Raw genomic sequence first — 20755 nt, forward strand, 5'->3', positions numbered from 1 at the left:
CCGCCAAAAGAAACTCGATCACTGCCCGTAGTTTGCAACGCACATCCGTTACAGACGCCATTTTAACAGCTCCGTACAGCACTGCCACCTGTCGGAAGTCAATGAAACTATACGAGACGAAGCGGGAATGTTTGAAAATATTCCACAAGAAATTTCCGGTTTTTTCAACCAAAATTGGCCGAGAAAAAAAATGTGTTGCATTACTTATTGAACTGCTCTCGTATCTGCCCCCCCCCCCCCCCCAATCACCAGGGTAGGAATCTGGCTGCTGCTGGAGTGAGCCTCGAGCAGGTTCACTAGCAGAAAAACGCCTAATTCAGGGGGAGGACTTGGTGCCAGAAAATGGATTGGAAATGGCACAGGCACAGACTCGTGGTGGCTACTCGTTGATCCAGTTCGGTCGAGCGCCTGGCATTTGCTGATGGACTGTGAATACCTCTGTTAGGATTGACAGGTATTCATACTGGCTAGAAGCTCATTAGTTGTGTCAGTGTACTGCTTCCAATCGCATACAGGATAATAAAACTGTGGCTTGATATGTAGAAAAAACTGCTCGACATGTACCACAAAAACCCCGCCTTCCTGCTGCGTCGTCAGGATTGTGGTGCTTAGCCTTGCTCGTCTCGCGCTTTGTAGGTAACCCTGCTGCTGCAACAGGCGTGTCGACGCCTAGGCGCCTGCGAGCTGCTTGTTGCTTCTTCAACTGCTGTGGCTGAGTTGCCATTTTCCACAGTGACATCCAAAAATAGTGACGCCGCTGCAATATTTAAAACAATATACAGTAGGTGTATATAAAACAGTATATATAAAGTGGTGTGAGATCATCGAAATTCAGAGAAAAGTTGGGGTAAGCTAGGGGAGGACAAGGATGTAGTCTTTCGCCCTACTATTCAATCTGTACATCGAAGAAGCAATGATGGAAATAAAAGAATGGTTCCGGAATGGAATTAAAATTCAAGGTGAAAGGATATCGATGATACCATTCGTTGATGACACTACTATCCTGAGTGGAAGTGAAGAAGAGGTACATGATCTGCTGAATGGAATGAACAGTCTAAAGAGTACAGAAAATCGAAGAAAAACGAAATTAATGAGAAGTAGCAGAAACGGAACAGCGAGAAACTTAACATCAGGATTAAAGGTCACGAAGCAGATGAAGTTAAGAAATTGTAGTTCCTAGGTAGCAAAATAACCAATGACAGATGGAGCAAGGAAAACATCAAAAGCAGTTAGCAGTGTCAAAAAGGGCATTCCATGTCGATAGAAGTCTGCTAGTATCAAACATAGGCCTTAATTTGAGGAAGAAATTTCTGAGAATATACATTTGGAGCACAGCATTATAAGGTAGTGAAATATGGACTTTAAGAAAACCGAAACAGAAGAGTATCGAAGCGTTTGACGTGTGGTGCTATAGGCGATGTTGAGAACTAGGTGGACTGATAAATTAAGGAATTGGGAGGTCCTGTGCAGAATCGGTGGGGAAAGGAATAAGTGGAAAACACTGACAAGAAGAAGGGACAGGAAGATAGGACATCTGTTAAGACATCATGGAATGACTTCCATGGTACAAGAGGGAGCTGTAGAGCGCAAAGACTGTAGAGGAAGGCAGAGAATGGAATACATCCTGCAAATAATTGAGGACGTAGGTTGCAAATGCTACACTGAGATGAAGAGGTTCCTGCAGGAGAGGAATTCGTGGCGGGCTGCATCAAACCAGTCTGAACACTGATGACTCAAAAAAGAAAAAAAAAGAAGTATATACTGGCGCTGACACCAGGAATAGTTAAATTTTTGTGATAAGTTCCTATGGTACCAAACTGCTGAGGTCATCGGTCCCAAGACTTACACACTACTTAATCTAACTTAAACTAACTTACGCTAAGGACAACACACATACATGCCCGAGGGAGGACTCGAACCTCCGACGGGGAAGCCGCGCCCAGGAATGGTTAAACTAAGAGATTACTATACCAGTAAAAATCTGCCGAACGAAAATTATGCGCTTATGATTACCGAAATATTAACACTGCATACACAGACAGACAAACAAACATCTAATGACTCGTCACAACCATGTCGCCCTCATACTCGGTGACATTCCATAGCGTATGCAGTCGTAAAAGGATCAGGAAATGGGACTTCTTGATCTTTCTGCTCTCACACGTTTAAGGGGTGTGTAGAGCACTAATATTTCACCTGCTCCATAAGAGGTTGGGTTGCTTATCAATTTATTTAACATTTCAAAAATTGTATTTTTGTTGTAGGAAGGACTATATGCGTCAGACATTAACTTTCAGCTATTAGATGGTAATGACAAGGTAAAATAACTTATGAGACATAGCTACTCCTGCAGACTCACGCCGTTTTCACGTAACTTATGTTAGCTTTTGTGCTGATAAGACAGGTAAAAGATTTACTCCAGCAAACAATGCAATCCTGAATGAGATTTTCACTCTGCAGCGGAGTGTGCGCTGATATGAAACTTCCTGGCAGATTAAAACTGTGTGCCCGACCGAGACTCGAACTCGGGACCTTTGCCTTTCGCGGGCAAGTGCTCTACCAACTGAGCTACCGAAGCACGACGCACGCCCGGTACTCACAGCTTTACTTCTGCCAGTATCTCGTCCCCTACCTTCCAAACTTTGCAGAAGTTCTCCTGCGAACCTTGCAGAACTAGCACTCCCGAAAGAAAGGATATAGCGGAGACATGGCTTAGCCACAGCCTGGGGGATGTTTCCAGAATGAGATTTTCACCAGGAAGTTTCATATAAGCGCACACTCCGCTGCAGAGTGAAAATCTCATTCTGGGAACATCCCCCAGGCTGTGGCTAAGCCATGTCTCCGCTATATCCTTTCTTTCGGGAGTGCTAGTTCTGCAAGGTTCGCAGGAGAACTTCTGCAAAGTTTGGAAGGTAGGGGACGAGATACTGGCAGAAGTAAAGCTGTGAGTACCGGGCGTGAGTCGTGCTTCGGTAGCTCAGTTGGTAGAGCACTTGCCCGCGAAAGGCAAAGGTCCCGAGTTCGAGTCTCGGTCGGGCACACAGTTTTAGTCTGCCAGGAAGTTTCAATGCAATCCTGTTCTAATTTTTTCCGATGGAAAGTGAAACAATTTATAAATTATCAAACTAATAAGTTCCATTATTAAACTAAAAAAGTAACATAAATTTAATGTTTTCATAATTTCTATTCAGTTTAGTACGTAGCACTTTTCTATTGAAGCTAGGACAATACATTAGGTATAGTTCTTTCTGCTTTCACTGAAAGCTTTTAAAGGTCAGAGGAATTACCTTAAATGGTGGCTAATTGTTTCTACTTTTAATAGTATTTCCACTGAGATTACCTGCCAACATTATGCTTTTGACTTCTATTACTCTCTCATAACTTTGGAGTAGAGGCATCGTGGTCCCCAGGTTAGCATCTAATCCAAATGTCCGGGGTCTCACGTTCGATCTGCTCTACTACTTAGAATAAAAATCATCAGATATGGCTGCCTGTCGAGTTCCGGTGTACGAAGTCATTCTCACTCCGCCAACGGTCTTGTCGAAAGAGGGCAGAAGAGCAGACACAGTTTTGGAGTATCACCTTATGCTCGGGATGGGAAACTGCCATGAATAGTGGTAACATCAGTAGTGATCAACGAGAAGAGGATGCTGAAGGCAATAAAAATCACAGCATTAAAGACGTACACAGCATATCCACGGCTGACGCTGTCTTCTAAAATAACCTTGTGACCACTTCATTTGCAAGAACAATAAAAATTGGGCAAGCGCGAGTTGGACACGTGTACTGAGAGTACCATACAGACTTAATTACAGGGTTATTACAAATGATTGAAGCGATTTCACAGCTCTACAATAACTTTATTATTTGAGATATTTTCACAATGCTTTGCACACACATATAAAAACTCAAAAAGTTTTTTTAGGCATTCACAAATGTTCGATATGTGCCCCTTTAGTGATTCGGCAGACATCAAGCCGATAATCAAGTTCCTCCCACACTCGGCGCAGCATGTCCCCATCAATGAGTTCTAAAGCATCGTTGATGCGAGCTCGCAGTTCTGGCACGTTTCTTGGTAGAGGAGGCTTAAATACTAAATCTTTCACATAACCCCACAGAAAGAAATCGCATGGGGTTAAGTCGGGAGAGCGTGGAGGCCATGACATGAATTGCTGATCATGATCTCCACCACGACCGATCCATCGGTTTTCCAATCTCCTGTTTAAGAAATGCCGAACATCATGATGGGAGTGCGGTGGAGCACCATCCTGTTGAAAGATGAAGTCGGCGCTGTCGGTCTCCATTTGTGGCATGAGCCAATTTTCCAGCATGTCCAGATACACGTGTCCTGTAACGTTTTTTTCGCAGAAGAAAAAGGGGCCGTAAACTTTAAACCGTGAGATTGCACAAAAAACGTTAACTTTTGGTGAATTGCGAATTTGCTGCACGAATGCGTGAGGATTCTCTACCGCCCAGATTCACACATTGTGTCTGTTCACTTCACCATTAAGAAAAAATGTTGCTTCATCACTGAAAACAAGTTTCGCACTGAACGCATCCTCTTCCATGAGCTGTTGCAACCTCGCCGAAAATTCAAAGCGTTTGACTTTGTCATCGGGTGTCAGGGCTTGTAGCAATTGTAAACGGTAAGGCTCCTGCTTTAGCCTTTTCCGTAAGATTTTCCAAACCGTTGGCTGTGGTACGTTTAGCTCCCTGCTTGCTTTATTCGTCGACTTCCGCGGGCTACGCGTGAAACTTGCCCGCACGCGTTCAACCGTTTCTTCGCTCACTGCAGGCCGACCCGTTGATTTCCCCTTACAGAGGCATCCAGAAGCTTTAAACTGCGCATACCATCGCCGAATGGAGTTAGCAGTTGGTGGATCTTTGTTGAACTTCGACCTGAAGTGTCGTTGCACTGTTATGACTGACTGATGTGAGTGCATTTCAAGCACGACATATGCTTTCTCGGCTCCTGTCGCTATTTTGTCTCACTGCGCTCTCGAGCGCTCTGGCGGCAGAAACCTGAAGTGCGGCTTCAGCCGAACAAAATTTTATGAGTTTTTCTACGTGTATGTAGTGTGTCGCGACCATATGTCAATGAATGGAGCTACAGTGAATTTATGAAATCGCTTCAATCATTTGTAATAGCCCTGTATGTATATGGATATCTCGTCCACGCCGAGAATCGAGAATCTCGATGATTTTTGCCTGTTATCGATATCGATACTGGCGAGGTATCAGTCCTAGTAATTGCAAGACTTTACAAAAATCTCTACAGCAGTTTCTTAGTGTAGCCCGGACATATAAAAAAAAGAAGTGAACAGGGGAGACCGAGCAAAGTGGAGCAGTAGCTAGCACACTGGACTCGCATTCGGGAAGACGACGGTTCAAAGCCGCGTCCGGCCATCCTGATTTAGGTTTTCCGTGATGTCCCTAAATCGCCTGACGCAATGCCAGGATGGTTCCTTTGGAAGGACAAGGCAACTACAACGTTTTCGTTCTTTGATCATGCGTGCATGGCAACCTAGAACGAGTATGAACTCTAGGACTGCCAATCATATGAGGGCCCAATACCTACGAGTCATTGGACTTTGCAGGGACTCCCAAATGGAACATGGTTTTCAACTAACAAACAAGGTTCGCTAGACACATATGCTAGTAAGGCTACGTCCTTTATAATAGCATCAAGAGGTCACGACCAAATCACAAGCGCAGGAAACACCCATAACTCCAAATGATAATTCGCAGGTAAACCGATCACTAACTGCTACGTGGCCGGTCATACCTTCTACACATTTGCAAAGTATAGGAACACACGATGAAGTACCCACGAAAAAAACGCAGTCCATGCAAGTACGGACGACAAGTCACTCGAAGTAGTAGCGTCGAATACGCCTCTGGGCGCACATAATTTTGAAGAAATTGGGCCCCTTGTGGAATTCCGTGTACGCTCGCCAGACGAAATATGTATCACTCCCACAAATGAACACAGTGATTGCTTTGAAGTGCTGTGGAAGATGTACAAGTGCTAGCAGGTGGGCCTCTACCACTGACGTATCGTGCCAATCGCTTGTATAGAACAAGGCAGTAAGACGGCTCGATGTGTAGACGCGACAGAAATCGTCCAAAATCGTTCTGAATGCATTCTCCGAAAATTATTTTGTAGAACTAGTTCAGGAGACCACTCGAAGTGAAAATGGTTGCGGAAACATATTTGATCTCTAAGCATTACATAATCCTGAGCAAATAAGGAGCATCATGACGGACACAGGGATTAGTGACCAGAAGGTTGTTGTAGCGAGACTGAACACTGTAATATCCAAATCCACCAAAAATAGATGCAAAGTACATACATTTTAAAAAGCAGAAAAAATTCGCTTGATGACTTGCTAACAGACAGTCTCCACACCATCCAATCGGAATATGTGAGCATAGATCAGATGTGGTTTAAATTCAAACAAATAGTATCAACGGTGTTGTGTTGGCTTCTGTAAAAGTCTACTCGCAGAACGCAGGCTATCGTCTTCTCGTCTTCCTATTACTCAGAAGGGAAACTCCTCATAGCACCCCCCCCCCCCCCCCTCGGATTTAGTGGTAAGAGGGCCTAGTGGACAGCTCGTCGAAAACTGAACGCAAACAAGCACGACCGTAGAAAGAAAGTGCGCCGGACTGTGAAAGAAACCAAAATAGAAACAGTGAATGGTTGAACAACAAGAAGTGAAAGACACTTAGAAGTAGCGTCGTGGGTACGTCCTTAGACTTTTACCCCGGCGAACCGTGTTCAAACCTCTCTCGTACCATTTTTTTCCGCTGTTCGCTTTATTCAAATTTGTCTCTGTGTCTTGGTGTAACGTCCGTTTGCAACAGCGAGGTGTGAGGAAGGGACCTATAATGACAGTTGATTCTGCACAACTACTCTATAAGGAGCCGAAAGGAAATGGCTTTCGAATGGGAACCGCAAACGTTTGATCACAAAGCGACAGTTCAACCGAATCCTCCATCGAAAAACACGTCGGGTTTGTTACACACGACATTAGTGACAGTACGTGTGTCACATGATAGAAATGTCTTACCGAAGCTCCTAATTTGTACGACTAGTGAGTGAGTGAGATATGCCTCCTTGCGCGATGTAGGTGTCCGTATAAATGTGAATGCGATCACTCCCAAGGAAATGATGAAAACATAATAGTTTGTCACATAAGCTGCAACAAATGAAAGCAACAGTTTCACATTCACACTGTTTCTCTGCGCTCTCTCTCTATATATGTTTTCAACATTATTGAAGTTGCGTTCCGTTTTGGAAATCTTCACTCTTGAATTTCTTTGGTGTAACATAGTTCACACCCATTTATTTGTCAAAAATGGTTCAAATGGCTCTGAGCACTATGGGACTTAACTTCTGAAGTCATCAGTCCCCTAGAACTTAGAACTACTTGAACCCAACTAACCTAAGGACATCACACACATCCATGCCCGAGGGAGTATTCGAACCTGCGACCGTAGCGGTCGCGGGGTTCCAGACTGTAGCGCCTGGAACCGCTCGGCCACCCCGGCCGGCATTTATTTGTCGTTTTCATTTCTGTGAGACGAATATGTCTCGCCTGCTCTCACTACTCATCACGTTTACTTGCTACGGTAACGTAATCTTACCACAAGACACATGTTCCATAATCAATGTATGGTACAACAACTGCCAAGACTACAGAAAAAGAACAAACATTTCAATGACCGAATGGGCAGTTGTGAAACGAAAAAGGGACACGAGGGAGTTTCGAAACCGGCTCGTACGCCTTATTGTCCAACAAACGTGACCACTTAACCACGACGCCACGGCCGTTCATCGGGCCTCAATATTAGACTTGCTAAGTTTGAACTATTCACTGTTTCTATTTTGCTTTTTATTTTTCACAGTTCAGTACACCTTCTCCCTGTTTTCATCTGTATTCAGTTTTTGACGGGCTGTCCACTGGTCCACCTTACCACTCAATCTGATAGGGGTGCGATGGGGAGTTTCCCTTGTCAGTGTTGATGTTCTCGAAGTCTGCGACCGAAATGGGGCCGACCGCCGGCCGGGGTGGCCGAGCGGTTCTAGGCGCTGTAGTCTGGAACCGCGCGACCGCTACGGTCGCAGATTCGAATCCTGCCTCGAGCGTGGATGTGTGTGATGTCCTTAGGTTAGTTAGGTTCATGTAGTTCTAAGTTCTAGGGGACTGATGACCTTCTAAGTTAAGTCCCATAGTGCTCAGAGCCATTTGAACCATTTTGGGGCCGACCAGCGATGGGTGGCTGGTTAAGTCATCGTTCACAGGGGCACTGAATAGTAACAGTATTACCTTGAACTCATTATTGGTTTTAAGTCACAACCGTTAAATCTTCATATTTACAATGCTACAAACCTTCACTACATCACCTTCGCATATTTTGTGCTTCTGCTATTATTTCACATTAAATCCCTGGGGACATACACAGTAAGTTGTCATAATTGCTTACCAAAACAGCTTAAAATCCTTCAGCTATTCCTATCTTTTTCATTATTATGTTTTTGAGATAGAATTACTGTATTAATTTTTTCTCAGGTTGTAGTTACTTGTACAGCCATGAACACCATGGAGTACTCCAGATGGTGACAAAATCCTAGCCTCTAGATGATCCAGATGAACATGCTACGCAGTCTGACTCATATCATACTCCCCATAAATCTACCAAATAACTATTACTTTTGGTGAAATAGATATTATTACACTTGGCCACTATCGGAAACACGCGACAACGTTGCATGAAGCAAGTACAGTGGTGGCTGAGGAAAACTCATCACACTGTCAATGCCTCCAGGTCAATTGTGTATATACTGTCAATACTGACTGACCTCTGACTCACGACAATCCGACCGAAAGGCAATTTTTTTTGGGTGGTTGTGTGCTGACATGCTACCACCTTGGTGGCTGGATTTCCTGGGTGCGTAAGAAAGGTTGTGGGCTCGGAGAGGTCCTCGAGTCCCTCTGAGGTGGAGATTGAGGCAATGTGAGCCGTGGGTTGATTTCATTTTACTTTATTTAATGTTTTGTTGTGGCGCTTCCATGGTGGATCGAGGTACCTGAATGTGGTGCCAGTGTGCAGGGCGACTGCCTCAGTGTAGTCCAACTGTCTTGTCGAAGGCCTCAGTGCGTCCACTTTGCTCATAAGTTGGCGTGTGTGGTAGATGATAAATACCGGGACAGTCAGCATGTAGAGTTCCTGCTACAAGTCGTGGACCCTGTCCCACCTGGGTGCCCAAAGGATGAGCCAAAGGCATCGAGTTCGTAAAACCTGCAGTAGTTTTATGTTGGATGCTCAGGGCTGCCCCCAGTCGGAGCAACCATACAACATGGCTAGAATAACTGTGGCTTTAAAGAGGCTGAGTTTTGTAGAGACGTTCATATGGATGCTGGCCGAGAGTGGAAAAAGTCGGTTGGTCAATCCAAGGATTTCGTCGATTACGGCTTAGCTCCTGTGTAGTTTACGGTTATATTACAGGTGGCTCACTGAGCTAATGAGCAAGTGTCGAGCTTACTGGGACTACTTTGTTATCCTTGGATGCAGATAATTGTGTAACCTCTCTACTCTTGTAAGTGGTTATCGATAGCGTCAATGATTTTGCAGTTAAACTTACTTCGCAAATTTTGGAAAAATGATCATGTGGGTCCGAAGTGCTTGTGTTCGCATACCATTAGGACAATAGCTTCTTTTTTTAATTTTTCTCAAATCAAATTCTTACTCAAATAAAAAAAAGAAGTAGGAAATATTTGGGACTGACGTCCATCGATGGAGAGGTAATGACACAAGGAGCTCGCCCTGGGGAGGAAAAACGCAAGAGTTTTATTGCGAAGGAACCATCCATGCGTTGTCCTTGATCATCGAAAACCTATATCTTGATGGTCGAAAAGCGACTCTAACTACCGTCAACTATAATGCGAGTCGCGTGTGTTACCACAACGCCTCCTTGTTCCAAAATGATACCCTTAGTCCGAATACTTATTGAATCGGCAACTGCGGTTTCAGGTGGTACTGGCAACGGTATCGCAGTCACAGCGTTTGGAAGCCAAACGGTCCTCTCCAGAGGTCACGTTCACAGCGGTGCCCCCACACATGCAGCGTCTGTCGTGGCGGCTCTGAAGAGCTGCACGGGCTGAAGTGCAGACCCTCCGTGGTGTGCGGGAAGGCGATTGGGGTGACCTGCGCCAAATTTAAATCTCAAATTTAGAAACGTCATTTGTTGTGGTCGGTTAAATTGGCACATGTAAAGTAAACCTCGAAATTATCGTAAGACCCCAGGGTAATATAGGGTCGATTGCTATATCGATTTTGTTCCGACTGTATAATAGACGCAAAGCACAGTTATTAGTTTATAGCTATTGTAACAATTATAGCATGCTTCGTAGTAATGGTCCAGTAAATGTACGGCGCAGTGTGGGGGAGATTCAAAAGTGACAGCAGAGGTGAAAGCTTCCCAGTCTGCCTTCTTTAAAGCCTATCTTGGTAGACGTCCGGGAAAACAGCGCTGGGGGTGTGACAGGAAGATGGGAAAGTGGCCACTACCACACAAGTCATCTGTCCACTGTCTCTAGTGAACAGATGGGAGAAGTCTTGGGCTGCAGAGGGATAAATCAATGGCCGAGTAAGTGCCATGAGCCACAGTGAAATGTGTGGAGGCCCCAGTATTTAAGAGACAAAGGTCGAGTTGAGAGAAAAAAGTTTCGACATCTCTAAATCTCCCAAAAGTATGAAAGGTTTAGGGAGTTGTTGAATCCGTGCAGCCCATGCGTTCATGGGTATTGCATCACATGGAGGAAGATATACGTTGCAGACAGTTATTTCCTGACAGCCACAGCTTCAAGAGGAGTTTGAAGGGGCACAGGTTCATTGCATACTGAATTAAGTACATAGATACAAACGCCACCTGACGCTATTATAGTCGCTATAGTTCTTGTAATATCCCTTATAGCTGTAGAGGGCAGGGGTCCTAATTGCCAGGAACCAGGTTTCCTGGGGGGCAATGCAGAAAGCAGGTGTAAAGCTTAACAATTGCCATAGCCAGCCAGGTGGTTGAAAAAACCGCAGCAATTCCACTGGAGGATGATGTTATCGTGAGGGGGAAGGCATGAAGAATGCAAGGAGGCCAGTTACCCCTCAGGGTCACCTGCTGCCACCGATTGAGTATTTGTATCCATTCCTATTGTGGATGAGGCATCAGTGTGATCCAGGTCCTCAGGGGACACTAAGATCTCCACCTCATCTTCAGGTCCACCGGAGGGTCCTTTATTTTATTTTAGCAGACTTCTTTGTTTGCTTGCTCTCTCGTTTCTCATTAGGAGCTTGCTGGGAGGGCTTCTCCAAGGTAGCTTCAGGCATGGAGGAAGACCGTGAAGCTCTTCGTCCAGCAGCCTTTGGCTCCTGTAGCCACTGGCGAGTGTCTGCTGTGGCATTAGTGGAGACCTTGGGAGAGAGAGTCCCAAGGGACCCCTTGCGCATGAGAGGAGCCGGAGGAATATGTTGCTTCTCCAGCTGGTGGGAGGGGACTGATGTCCCCTGCATTTGGGGGGGCCTTGCTCCCAAAGTAGGTACTTTGGGAGCAACAGAACGAGATTTTCCCCCTACCACCAACAGGGCAGATGTATTCTGGAAGCCTGGAGAGCCCACTGTTCGTGGCACAGAGTGTGGTATGACTGGTACTTGTGACGGCGATGGTAATGTAGCTGCAACATATTTGGACGTCAATGGAACTGGGTGTAATTGTTCAAATTTACATTTAGCCTCTTGGTAAGTCAACCGTTCCAGGGTCTTGTACTCCATGATTTTCCGCTCCTTTTTGAATACTGTGCAGTCTGGCGAGCAGGAGTGCTGCTCTCCACAGTTGATACAAGTGGGAGGAGGCGCACATGGAGTATCTGGATGCAGTGGACGTCCGCAGTCTCGACATGTGGCGATGGAAGTGCAGCGGGATGATATGTGCCTGAATTACCAGCACTTAAAGGGCCAAATAGGGGGAGGGCGTATGGTTTAACATCACAGTGGTAAACCATCACCTAGACCTTTTAAGCCTTTTCAGGCAAATGAATCACCCTCAAAGACCAAGATGAGGGCACCGGTAGCAGCCCTGTTGTCTTTGGGTCCCCTGTAAACGCGCCAGATGAAATGAACACCCCACCATTCTAGATTGGCGCGGAGATCGTCGTCAGACTGCAAGAGGAGGTCGCGATGGAAAATAATCCCCTGGACCATGTTGAAGCTTTTATGGGGAGTGACGGAAACAGGAATATCACCCAGCCAGTCACAAGCGAGTAACGACCAGGATTGGGCTGGGGATGCTGTTTGAATCAAGACTGCACCACTTCTCACCTTGGACGGCACTGTCACTTCCCCAAACTTATCCTCAAGATGTTCAACAAAAAACTGGAGCTTCATAGGCAGTAAGGAGTTCCCATTCATTCTGCTAAAGACTAAATACTGAGGCGAATATGGCTCTCTTCTTTCTGTAGCCCTATGTTCCTCCCTTGGTGTAGCGAGGGAGGGAAACGATTTAGGGTCATATCTGTCAGCATTGTACTCGATCTTGCCCTTCTTAGAGACTGCTGGCGCCGTACAGTCACCAGCAAGGGATGACTTCGTCCGCTTCATTGCGGGTCATCCGCCCTGGTGCCATCCACTCCAATCTGGGGCTCTTCCCATGGGCGCCACCAAGCCACAGCAAAGGCCACCTGGCATGATGGCCGTTGCCGGGATTCCTGATGCCCCAGGAAGACAGGCATCTACTCCTTGGCATACATGGGGAGTTTACAGCTCAGACATCAGCAGTGCGATCCCTGTGATGTCAGGGGGCTACCACCAAATAGTTACATGACGGCCGCACAACGGACTGGCTACCGTGCGGGATATTGGACGCTGAGAAATCCAATATTGTCATGGGGCGAAATAGGACAGCAGACAACGGAAGAAGATGACATACCCCGGAAAGTGTCCTCGCCCAAATAGTTGAATTGCAGGTGGAGATGCAAAACCATGGCAAGAGGTTCGGGAGACTAGTAGATACGTCACTGTCCTGAAGTTGGTTCTACGCATAAGGAAACTGAGAGAGTTTTGAGTATTGGTTTTCGTTCCCATACTAGAAGCGTAAAATTTCTTAAAACACATTTTGCTAATGTTCAGTTGAAATTCAGAGGGCTTTTTGGATAATTATATGACAGCAAAATAGACATTGATAGGGCATCAGAGAACGGAACCAAATGACAAAAAATAAATGTGTTGGACGCTGAACGTGAAACTGTACGAAAAACTCGATAACTGTTTTATCAGCAGGAGGAGATAAGGGAAAACGTTTTCTGAAACGCACTCGGTACTGCGATAGCGTACACAACATATTGTACTGCTGATACTCGAGTTGAAGTAGACTCTACCAATAACAGAGCAAAAAACTGTACTCTTGCAACAGGAATAAGTAGATCTGCTCACGCATTCACAACTGTTATAGAAGAAGAGCAGAATAGGGATTTGGACAGAGTTCCCTCTAACTCACTATGTTCCAAACACTGTCCCCAATTAGGTGTTGTGTTCAGCAGAAACTCAAAACCATATTGCATGTTTTTCAAGCCTTAAATTATCGTATAAAACTTGTACACAGCGTTTCGTATTCTGATTACTATCCGTGATTCAGTATAAAAAATTTAGAGTTCGACCATAGAAACTCGTAGGCTTGGCGATACACCCAGACTGATAGCATTTCAGTGATACTGAAAACGCACAGTTGCAGTTTCGGACAAGTAACTCGTTCTGTTCTATAGGGTGTCATGACGTGGTCATGAAACGAGAAATTCACTTTGATGCATAAAATTATTTTTTTCTGTACTGAACGAATTTATACTCACCATAGCAATATACGAGGGTAAGTCAATTATTATCCGCAATTTAGTTATATTTTTGTTTATTTTGGTAGTACTGTCGTTTTACGTTGGACGCATGCTTTGTTTATTTGTTGTTATATCTTTGCAATTTTCAAGCTGCTAGGTTAGTTTCGTTATCGCTGCTGTGCTGTTAATCATGGCTGCTTCGCTGTCTATTTGCACCAAAGAAGAGCAACGTTCAGTGATCCGTTTTTTGTGGTCGGAAGGCGTATCAGGGGCCGAAATTCATCGAAAACTTTCGGTACAGTGTGGTAACAGTGTTCTGCCACAACGGAGAGTCCAGGAATGGACGGAAAAATTCCGAAATGGTCGCACAAGTGTTACCCACGATGAAGGAGCCGGCCGACCGTTTACCGCCACAAATGAAGAAACCATCGAGCCTTCACGTGAAATGATTCTCTTAGACAGACGATTAACTATTGACGAATTGGTACATCGTCTTCAAATTAGTCACGGTTCTGCCTAGGAAAGCATCCACAACAGACGTGGATTTCATAAAGTTTGTGCAATATGGGTCCCAAAACAACTCACACAGGTGCATAAACAAACGCGCTTAGGCATCTGCAAAAACATTTGGATCGCTATGATAACGAAGGGGACAACTTCTTAGAGAGGATTATTGCTGGTTACGAAACATGGATCCATCATTACGAGCCGGAGAGTAAACGGCAGAGTACGGAATGGAAATATCCAAATTCGCCGTGCAAGAAAAAGTTCAAGACCCAAGCGTCCGCAGGAAAACTGATGCTTACGGTTTTTTGGGACGCACAGGGTCCAGTACTGGAACATTATGGGGAAAGGGCACAACAATAAACAGTGTGCGTTACAGTGTGAGATGCTTACTGCCAGGCAATTCGAAACAAACGCCGAGGATTGCTGTCAAACAACGTTGTGTTGTTGCACGACAGTGCCCGTCCGCATACTGCTGCCCACACTGCTGAAACGCTTCAGAAACTCAAATCATCCTCCATATAGTCCGATCTAGTCCCTTCTGACTAACACTTGTTTGGTCCACTCAAACAGGCATTAAGGGGCCGTCGATTTGCCTCGGACGAAGCAGTGAAAGAAGCGGTGCATTACTGGCTCGCAGCTCAACCGAGAATCTTCTTTCATGAGGGCATCAAGAAGTTTGTACAACGATGGACCAAGTGCGTTGAAACGCAAGGAGAGTATGTCGAAAGATAATGTTCTTATAAGTTACCTATTTGATTACAATAACATTTTATAGCTACTTTGCGGATAATAATTGACTTACCCTCGTAGTATTTCTCCTTTCCTTGCAACGTCGAGAGTGAACTGAGTCTCCTGTTAAAAAAGAAGTTATTAGTTTTATGATATCTAACATGTGGAGTAATTCGAAATCTGTGCTATCTTGATAAGTACATCTGTACGAAGTGCTACATTTATCACGAATTTTGCATGGTACAGTTATCGATATTAAGTGTACAGTGAATTATTTTAATATTCAAGTAACATTACTGGTCAGTCCAAGTCTCGTCAACCAGTAATAGTAACAAATAACTAACATACCATGAAGCCTAAAGCTGTCTCGGTGAGATTACTTAATGATGTGCTTCCGGGGGTTTCGTCGAATTGTTGCTATTTTATGCAAACTATTTTAACGCTCAACGGAGCTGTCTTTTTCAGATGGTGCGACGTTTGCTGACTGGTTGGAGTCCAAGAAATGAGTACACATAACGGCAAACTTGCATCACTTGAAGGAGAAAGCTGGGATGGTCGACGAAGATTTGTGCATAGAATGGAGACAAACAATCCTGAAAAACATTCAGAAGCATTAAGGAGTATCTCTTTCTGAAGTGAGTGATAACATGGCCACAAAACGAGAAATACCATTTTGGAACCAAATTCTATTTTTCTTTACAGTGATCGAATTTACACTCATACTTACTCTACCTCTCACTGCAGCCCTTTGTGTACTAACTCCATAGGGATCGCGTCGAGGTTGAACAGACTCTACTGTTGGAAATGAACTTATTAGTTTTATGACACCCGACAGGCAGAGTACTTCAAAAGTTGCGTTAGTCCTACAATTTGCAAGTGTTATGAAGTGTTACATTTATCATAAATTTTGCAGAGTACAGAATCGGTACAAAGTATATTGCCCTTGTTTCTAACCTCCAGGTAACAACACAAGGCAGTCCATGTCTCAGCAACTAGTAATACTAACAAATAACTAATACCCCATGAACTCTCACATTTTCGTTTCACAGCTGGTTAATGGTTTGTTTCCGAGAGTTATACCGAGCTTTTGTTATTATTTTATGCATAATGCTTCAATGACAGACAAAGTCAACTTCTTCAGGTTCTGCGACGTTTTCTGACTATTTGTGGAATCCACGCAAAAACAGAACTGGCAGTACTTGAAGAAGATGGTTGGGACGGTCGTCGAAGTATTATGCACAGAATGGAAACAACCACCCTTCAAAACACCCGGAAGCAGAGCAATAAGTAGTATCATCTTCTGGAGTGAGTCATAATGTAATCACAAAACGAGAAACACTCTTTCAAACCAAAATCTACTGTTCTCTACAGTGACCGAATTTTCACTCAACGTGGCAACACGGCTTTATTGCTCTTCCTCCAGATGTCTGCGCAGCAACTCGACAAAAAACGCGTCAAGGGTGAACTGACGCTCCTGTTGAAAAATAAGTTATTACTTCAATTATATCCGTCATGTGGAGTAATTCAGAAGGTGTGTCTAGTTCCTAAAATGTAGAAGTGTTATGAAGTGTTACACATATCGCGAGCTTTGAATGCTGGATATAACGATAATTAGCAGACACTGACTAACTGTAATATCCAAGTAGCACCACTGTTCTGGCCACGTTTGAAAACATCTCAATGATTTTAGGTATGCCAACGTCTGATCATATGAGAGAGGACAAGTTACTCTCTCACCTATTTTTTGCATGCCAAAATTATTAAAAATTTCGTTACAACCTGACACACCTCGAGCTAGACTCTAGAAAGTTAACAGCCTGAGCAGACATTGATGGAGCTAGGTAGGGCCAAAAAGCATAAGGAATTTTTATGATTCTTAGCTTGTAGAAATGGCATGTTGGGAGTTGAAAGCAACTGGCGGCGAGCCCATCCTATAGTAAATCTTGCTGAACAGGTCCACAGCCATACAGGGTAGACAGGGCAGCCCCTCGTCGAGACAGGTCTCCAGCAGAACAATGCCACACTACCTGCCGTGGCGCCAGTGGAAGCCTGGGCTGGGGCGACGGTCTAAAGGAATGTGTCTACATAGTGTAGTCGTAAACTGGGCATTGTGTGCAGAGCCATGCATAATAAAAATTCACCTGTTTTTGTGTTCACTGATAGTGGAAATAGGCCAGTGAACCACTTCCATCGGTTGCCTTGGTTGTGTATGAAACCCCAGCATCTGAGAAACGTTTAGCCAGCCATTGTAGCCAAGCAGTTCCAGGCGCTTCAGTTTGGAACCGCATGACTGCTGCGGTTGCAGGTTCGAATCCTGCCTCGGGCATGGATGTGTTTGATGTCCTTAGGTTAGTTAGGTTTAAGTAGTTCTAAGTTCTAGGGGACTGATGACCTCAGATATTAAGTAACATAGTGCTCAGAGCCATTTGAACCATTTGAGAAACGTTTAGAAATAGAATCTTTATTACACTCATAGCTAGGACTAACAAGCTCCAAGCCACAGGCGACTTAGATAAAAATCAGTGGGATTGTAACTGTTCGCTTGTTGCTGTGGAAAGAGACATGACTTTGGAAAAAATCATTCCTTCCCCCTCTGCAAAAACTTTAAAAAAGCCAGTAATTGGCTGTTTCTTTTTGTCAGAGACGGAGATTTATTAACTCTTGTCCTTGTTCGACATGAGTTTGTGCTGTCGTGTGGGAGGGGAGATTTAGCGCCTCTGGAGCCCTGTGATGGGCTCAAGATGGGGTGAAGACGGTGTCGTTTGTGCATTTTGAGGGGAAACGGATTTTTTTTTCCTGGAGAGGTGCGTAGCTCTCGGGTGCAGGACTTCGGTCTGGTAAGCACTTCTGGTCGAAGCTCTGGCCTGTGTGGTTGGTACTTGGGACCTGTCCTGAGACTTACTTCACTTGCGAGTAGTTTAGACTGGGGAGCCTGTGGTGAAGTTCTTACCGTACCGACAGTGTGACTTCAAACGTCTCGGACTACTGGTTTGCCGAGAGCACATTTATTAGTTTTTGGGTTACCGGTCTTGACGTTTGCTATCCTTGTGCGCTCTGACATATAAGTTAGCCAAATTGTTCCTTGGTACGACCAGCAAACGGGTGCGTCACACACAGAAATCTACTGTGATTTCAGGGCTCTGGTAGAGAGTAAATTGCAATCCGCCTGCCTGATCGCTAGACCATGCGAATTTGCATTTCTTTCGTGGCCACGATCGATTCACAGGTGCTGCCTCCACGTCTCACCTCCGGTGCACACATTTCGCCAGCTGCAAGTTACATCACCACACGAAGCAAACAGGGTAGCATACTGCCACTCTGGTATTGTCAGGGCGTACAGATCTCAATCGCCATTTGCTCTCAGCTGCACCTATGTAGAGAAACTTCAGTTGATTTGATCAAAGTCTGCTCAGCGTCAGATCAATTCAGATTGCGTAATCCGCATTTTTTATGGCCAGAGTACTTGAGTCACTCCACTAGTCAAACTGTCTCTGCCACCCAGGATCCTTGTCCAGCGTAGTCTTAAATCACATATTAGTTGTTTACGGTATTCAATCAATAACTTGTTTAGCATAATTTATGTCTGTTTTGGGAAAATAAATATTGTTAGTACACTAAATTTTGCCTGCATTCTCAATCATTTAAACAGTCCTTACCAGGGTACCTTTCACATATCTCAATTCACAATCTACATTTTACAGTTTTAAGTTTTGATAGGTTACTACCATCATCAGCCGAACAAAGCATTCACCTGGAAGGAGAGAGGACTACAGTCGAACTATTTGAGGCACCGCACCGCTACCACCGTGTGTCTGCGTGTATTTTCTACGGAAAGGATAGTGAGTGGGTCTATAACATATCTAACAGTTACAATTTCTTTGTTATCTGCCTCTGAAGCAAAACAATAGAGCTTCGGACTCTTAAATTCAAGTATACAGATCCTTTGGACATTACATATTCGCCCCGAGCAGCTGATACCTGGTAGATGGTCTAGAATGTCGTCTTCAACCAGTCGCTCGTGTTGCTCGCATATTGAGTGAAGCTCTGCTGTTACAAAACGTTTCAGGGTAAGTCTCTACACTTTAAATGGGACATTTCCATTTTCAAGTCTCCTCCGTATCATTATTATAGTTCGGGCACTCTCTTAACTAATGCCACATACAACTTCCCGGCATGATAAAACTCTACGTCTTAGGTCGGTGTTAAATTTAAAGCCCCTCAGTGGCGTTGAAACAACCATTTAATCGGCATTCGGGCTAGACTGTCAACATTATCTGGTGCGAGAAGAATGGATATAATTTGTTAATAATATGATGGAGCGGAACTAGGGCCTGTGGGATTTGTGGAAAAGAGCAAGCAGATCATGCAGCCAAGGAGACCTGTGGGGAACACAACGTGACACAATGTGCCATTATCCTGCAGGTCAGGCAGACATACGACTGCAGGAGAAGTTGTGACTGGCCAACCATCCGGCCAAGTCCTACCTCATATCGGTCACCCTGACGCAATGAAGTCACCCTGGCTCCCATATGAATAGGACACAGTTCTAACTAGTGGTTTCATACTATGGTAAGACAACCACTAGATCTGTTATGCCTGTGGAATACAAATACTGATATGCCATGTTTTACGTCCACTTTATGTTTTGATCAGAAGGCATAAAGTCGAATGTGTTTGTGTTTGTGTCTGTGCATGTGCGTTTGTGTGTGTGCGTGTGCGTTTGTGTGCGTGCGTGTGCATTTGTGTGTGTGCGTGTGCGTTTGTGTGTGTGTGTGTGTGCGTTTGTGTGTGTGCGTGTGCGATTGTGTATGTGCATGTGTTTGTGTGTGCGTGTGTGCGAGTGTAATAAGGGTTTCAGAGACTTTTTTAAAAAAAATCTTTGTCGAATTTCTACTGTTTAACACTTCTAACCACACTCGTTTCATAAACGTAATGCCTTTCTTGCAACGAAACAAACATATAGCTGTCATAATCATCACTTGAGGAGAGGTTTGACTTGTCACATAGGATGTTCATAACGAACCAGATATGCATTTACAGTAAAACGTGGCCGTGTCTAATATGCTATGTACAATCAGGTAGCTCTCAAACCTGTTTCGTGTATTACGTCATCAGTAATGCAACGTGGCGTGGCTCACCTGCAAAATACCTCGATCAGCGACGCAGCTCTTCTCCAGTCGCTGATCTTCATCCTTCTACCCTCCCACATACTGGCAGAATAACTTCCTCATGCGTCGGTACATTGCTACAACGATAACGAGCAGCGTGTTGGATTATGGGCAGGCCATCTCCATGAGTAAATCCTACAGCAAAGTCTCCCAAGTTGACAGCAAGAAGAACCTCGAACTGTGACGCCATGTCTGTAAACTTAGTTTTTGTAGTAAAAATAGCTGTCAGTGTTATGAACGACCTGTAAAATCCGGCTCGATGAAATGTCGTTCTTTACTTGAATAAGGTTATCCATTTGTGATTAGTGAAGAATTCATTATTTCAATTCTTTGTTAATAATTCCTAATAGATGAGTCATAATAATAGCAGTTCTTCGAGGTCAGGCAAAGGCATTTCACTACGTGGTACATTTATTCTGCAAAAAATAATTTCGTTTTGACAGCAATTGTTTGAAGCCTTCACTGTTACCC

At 44.5% G+C, this 20755-nt stretch overlaps 1 protein-coding gene across 1 annotated transcript in view; it reads right to left on the minus strand.

Annotated features, from left to right (window-relative positions):
- The window catches only part of LOC126484748 (probable cytochrome P450 6a14), a 112149-nt gene extending 91675 nt beyond the window's left edge, over nucleotides 1-20474 (minus strand). The window contains exons 1-2 of the mRNA XM_050108342.1: nucleotides 20328-20474; nucleotides 579-757 (exon numbers count right to left, since the gene is read on the minus strand). Of these exons, the coding sequence (XP_049964299.1) occupies nucleotides 579-757; nucleotides 20328-20474 (326 nt within the window). The remainder of the gene's footprint in view (nucleotides 1-578; nucleotides 758-20327) is intronic.
- Between the last annotated feature and the right edge of the window lie 281 nt (nucleotides 20475-20755).

The sequence above is a fragment of the Schistocerca serialis genome, chromosome 6 (assembly GCF_023864345.2).
Source record: "Schistocerca serialis cubense isolate TAMUIC-IGC-003099 chromosome 6, iqSchSeri2.2, whole genome shotgun sequence".
NCBI classification, from domain to species: domain Eukaryota; kingdom Metazoa; phylum Arthropoda; class Insecta; order Orthoptera; family Acrididae; genus Schistocerca; species Schistocerca serialis.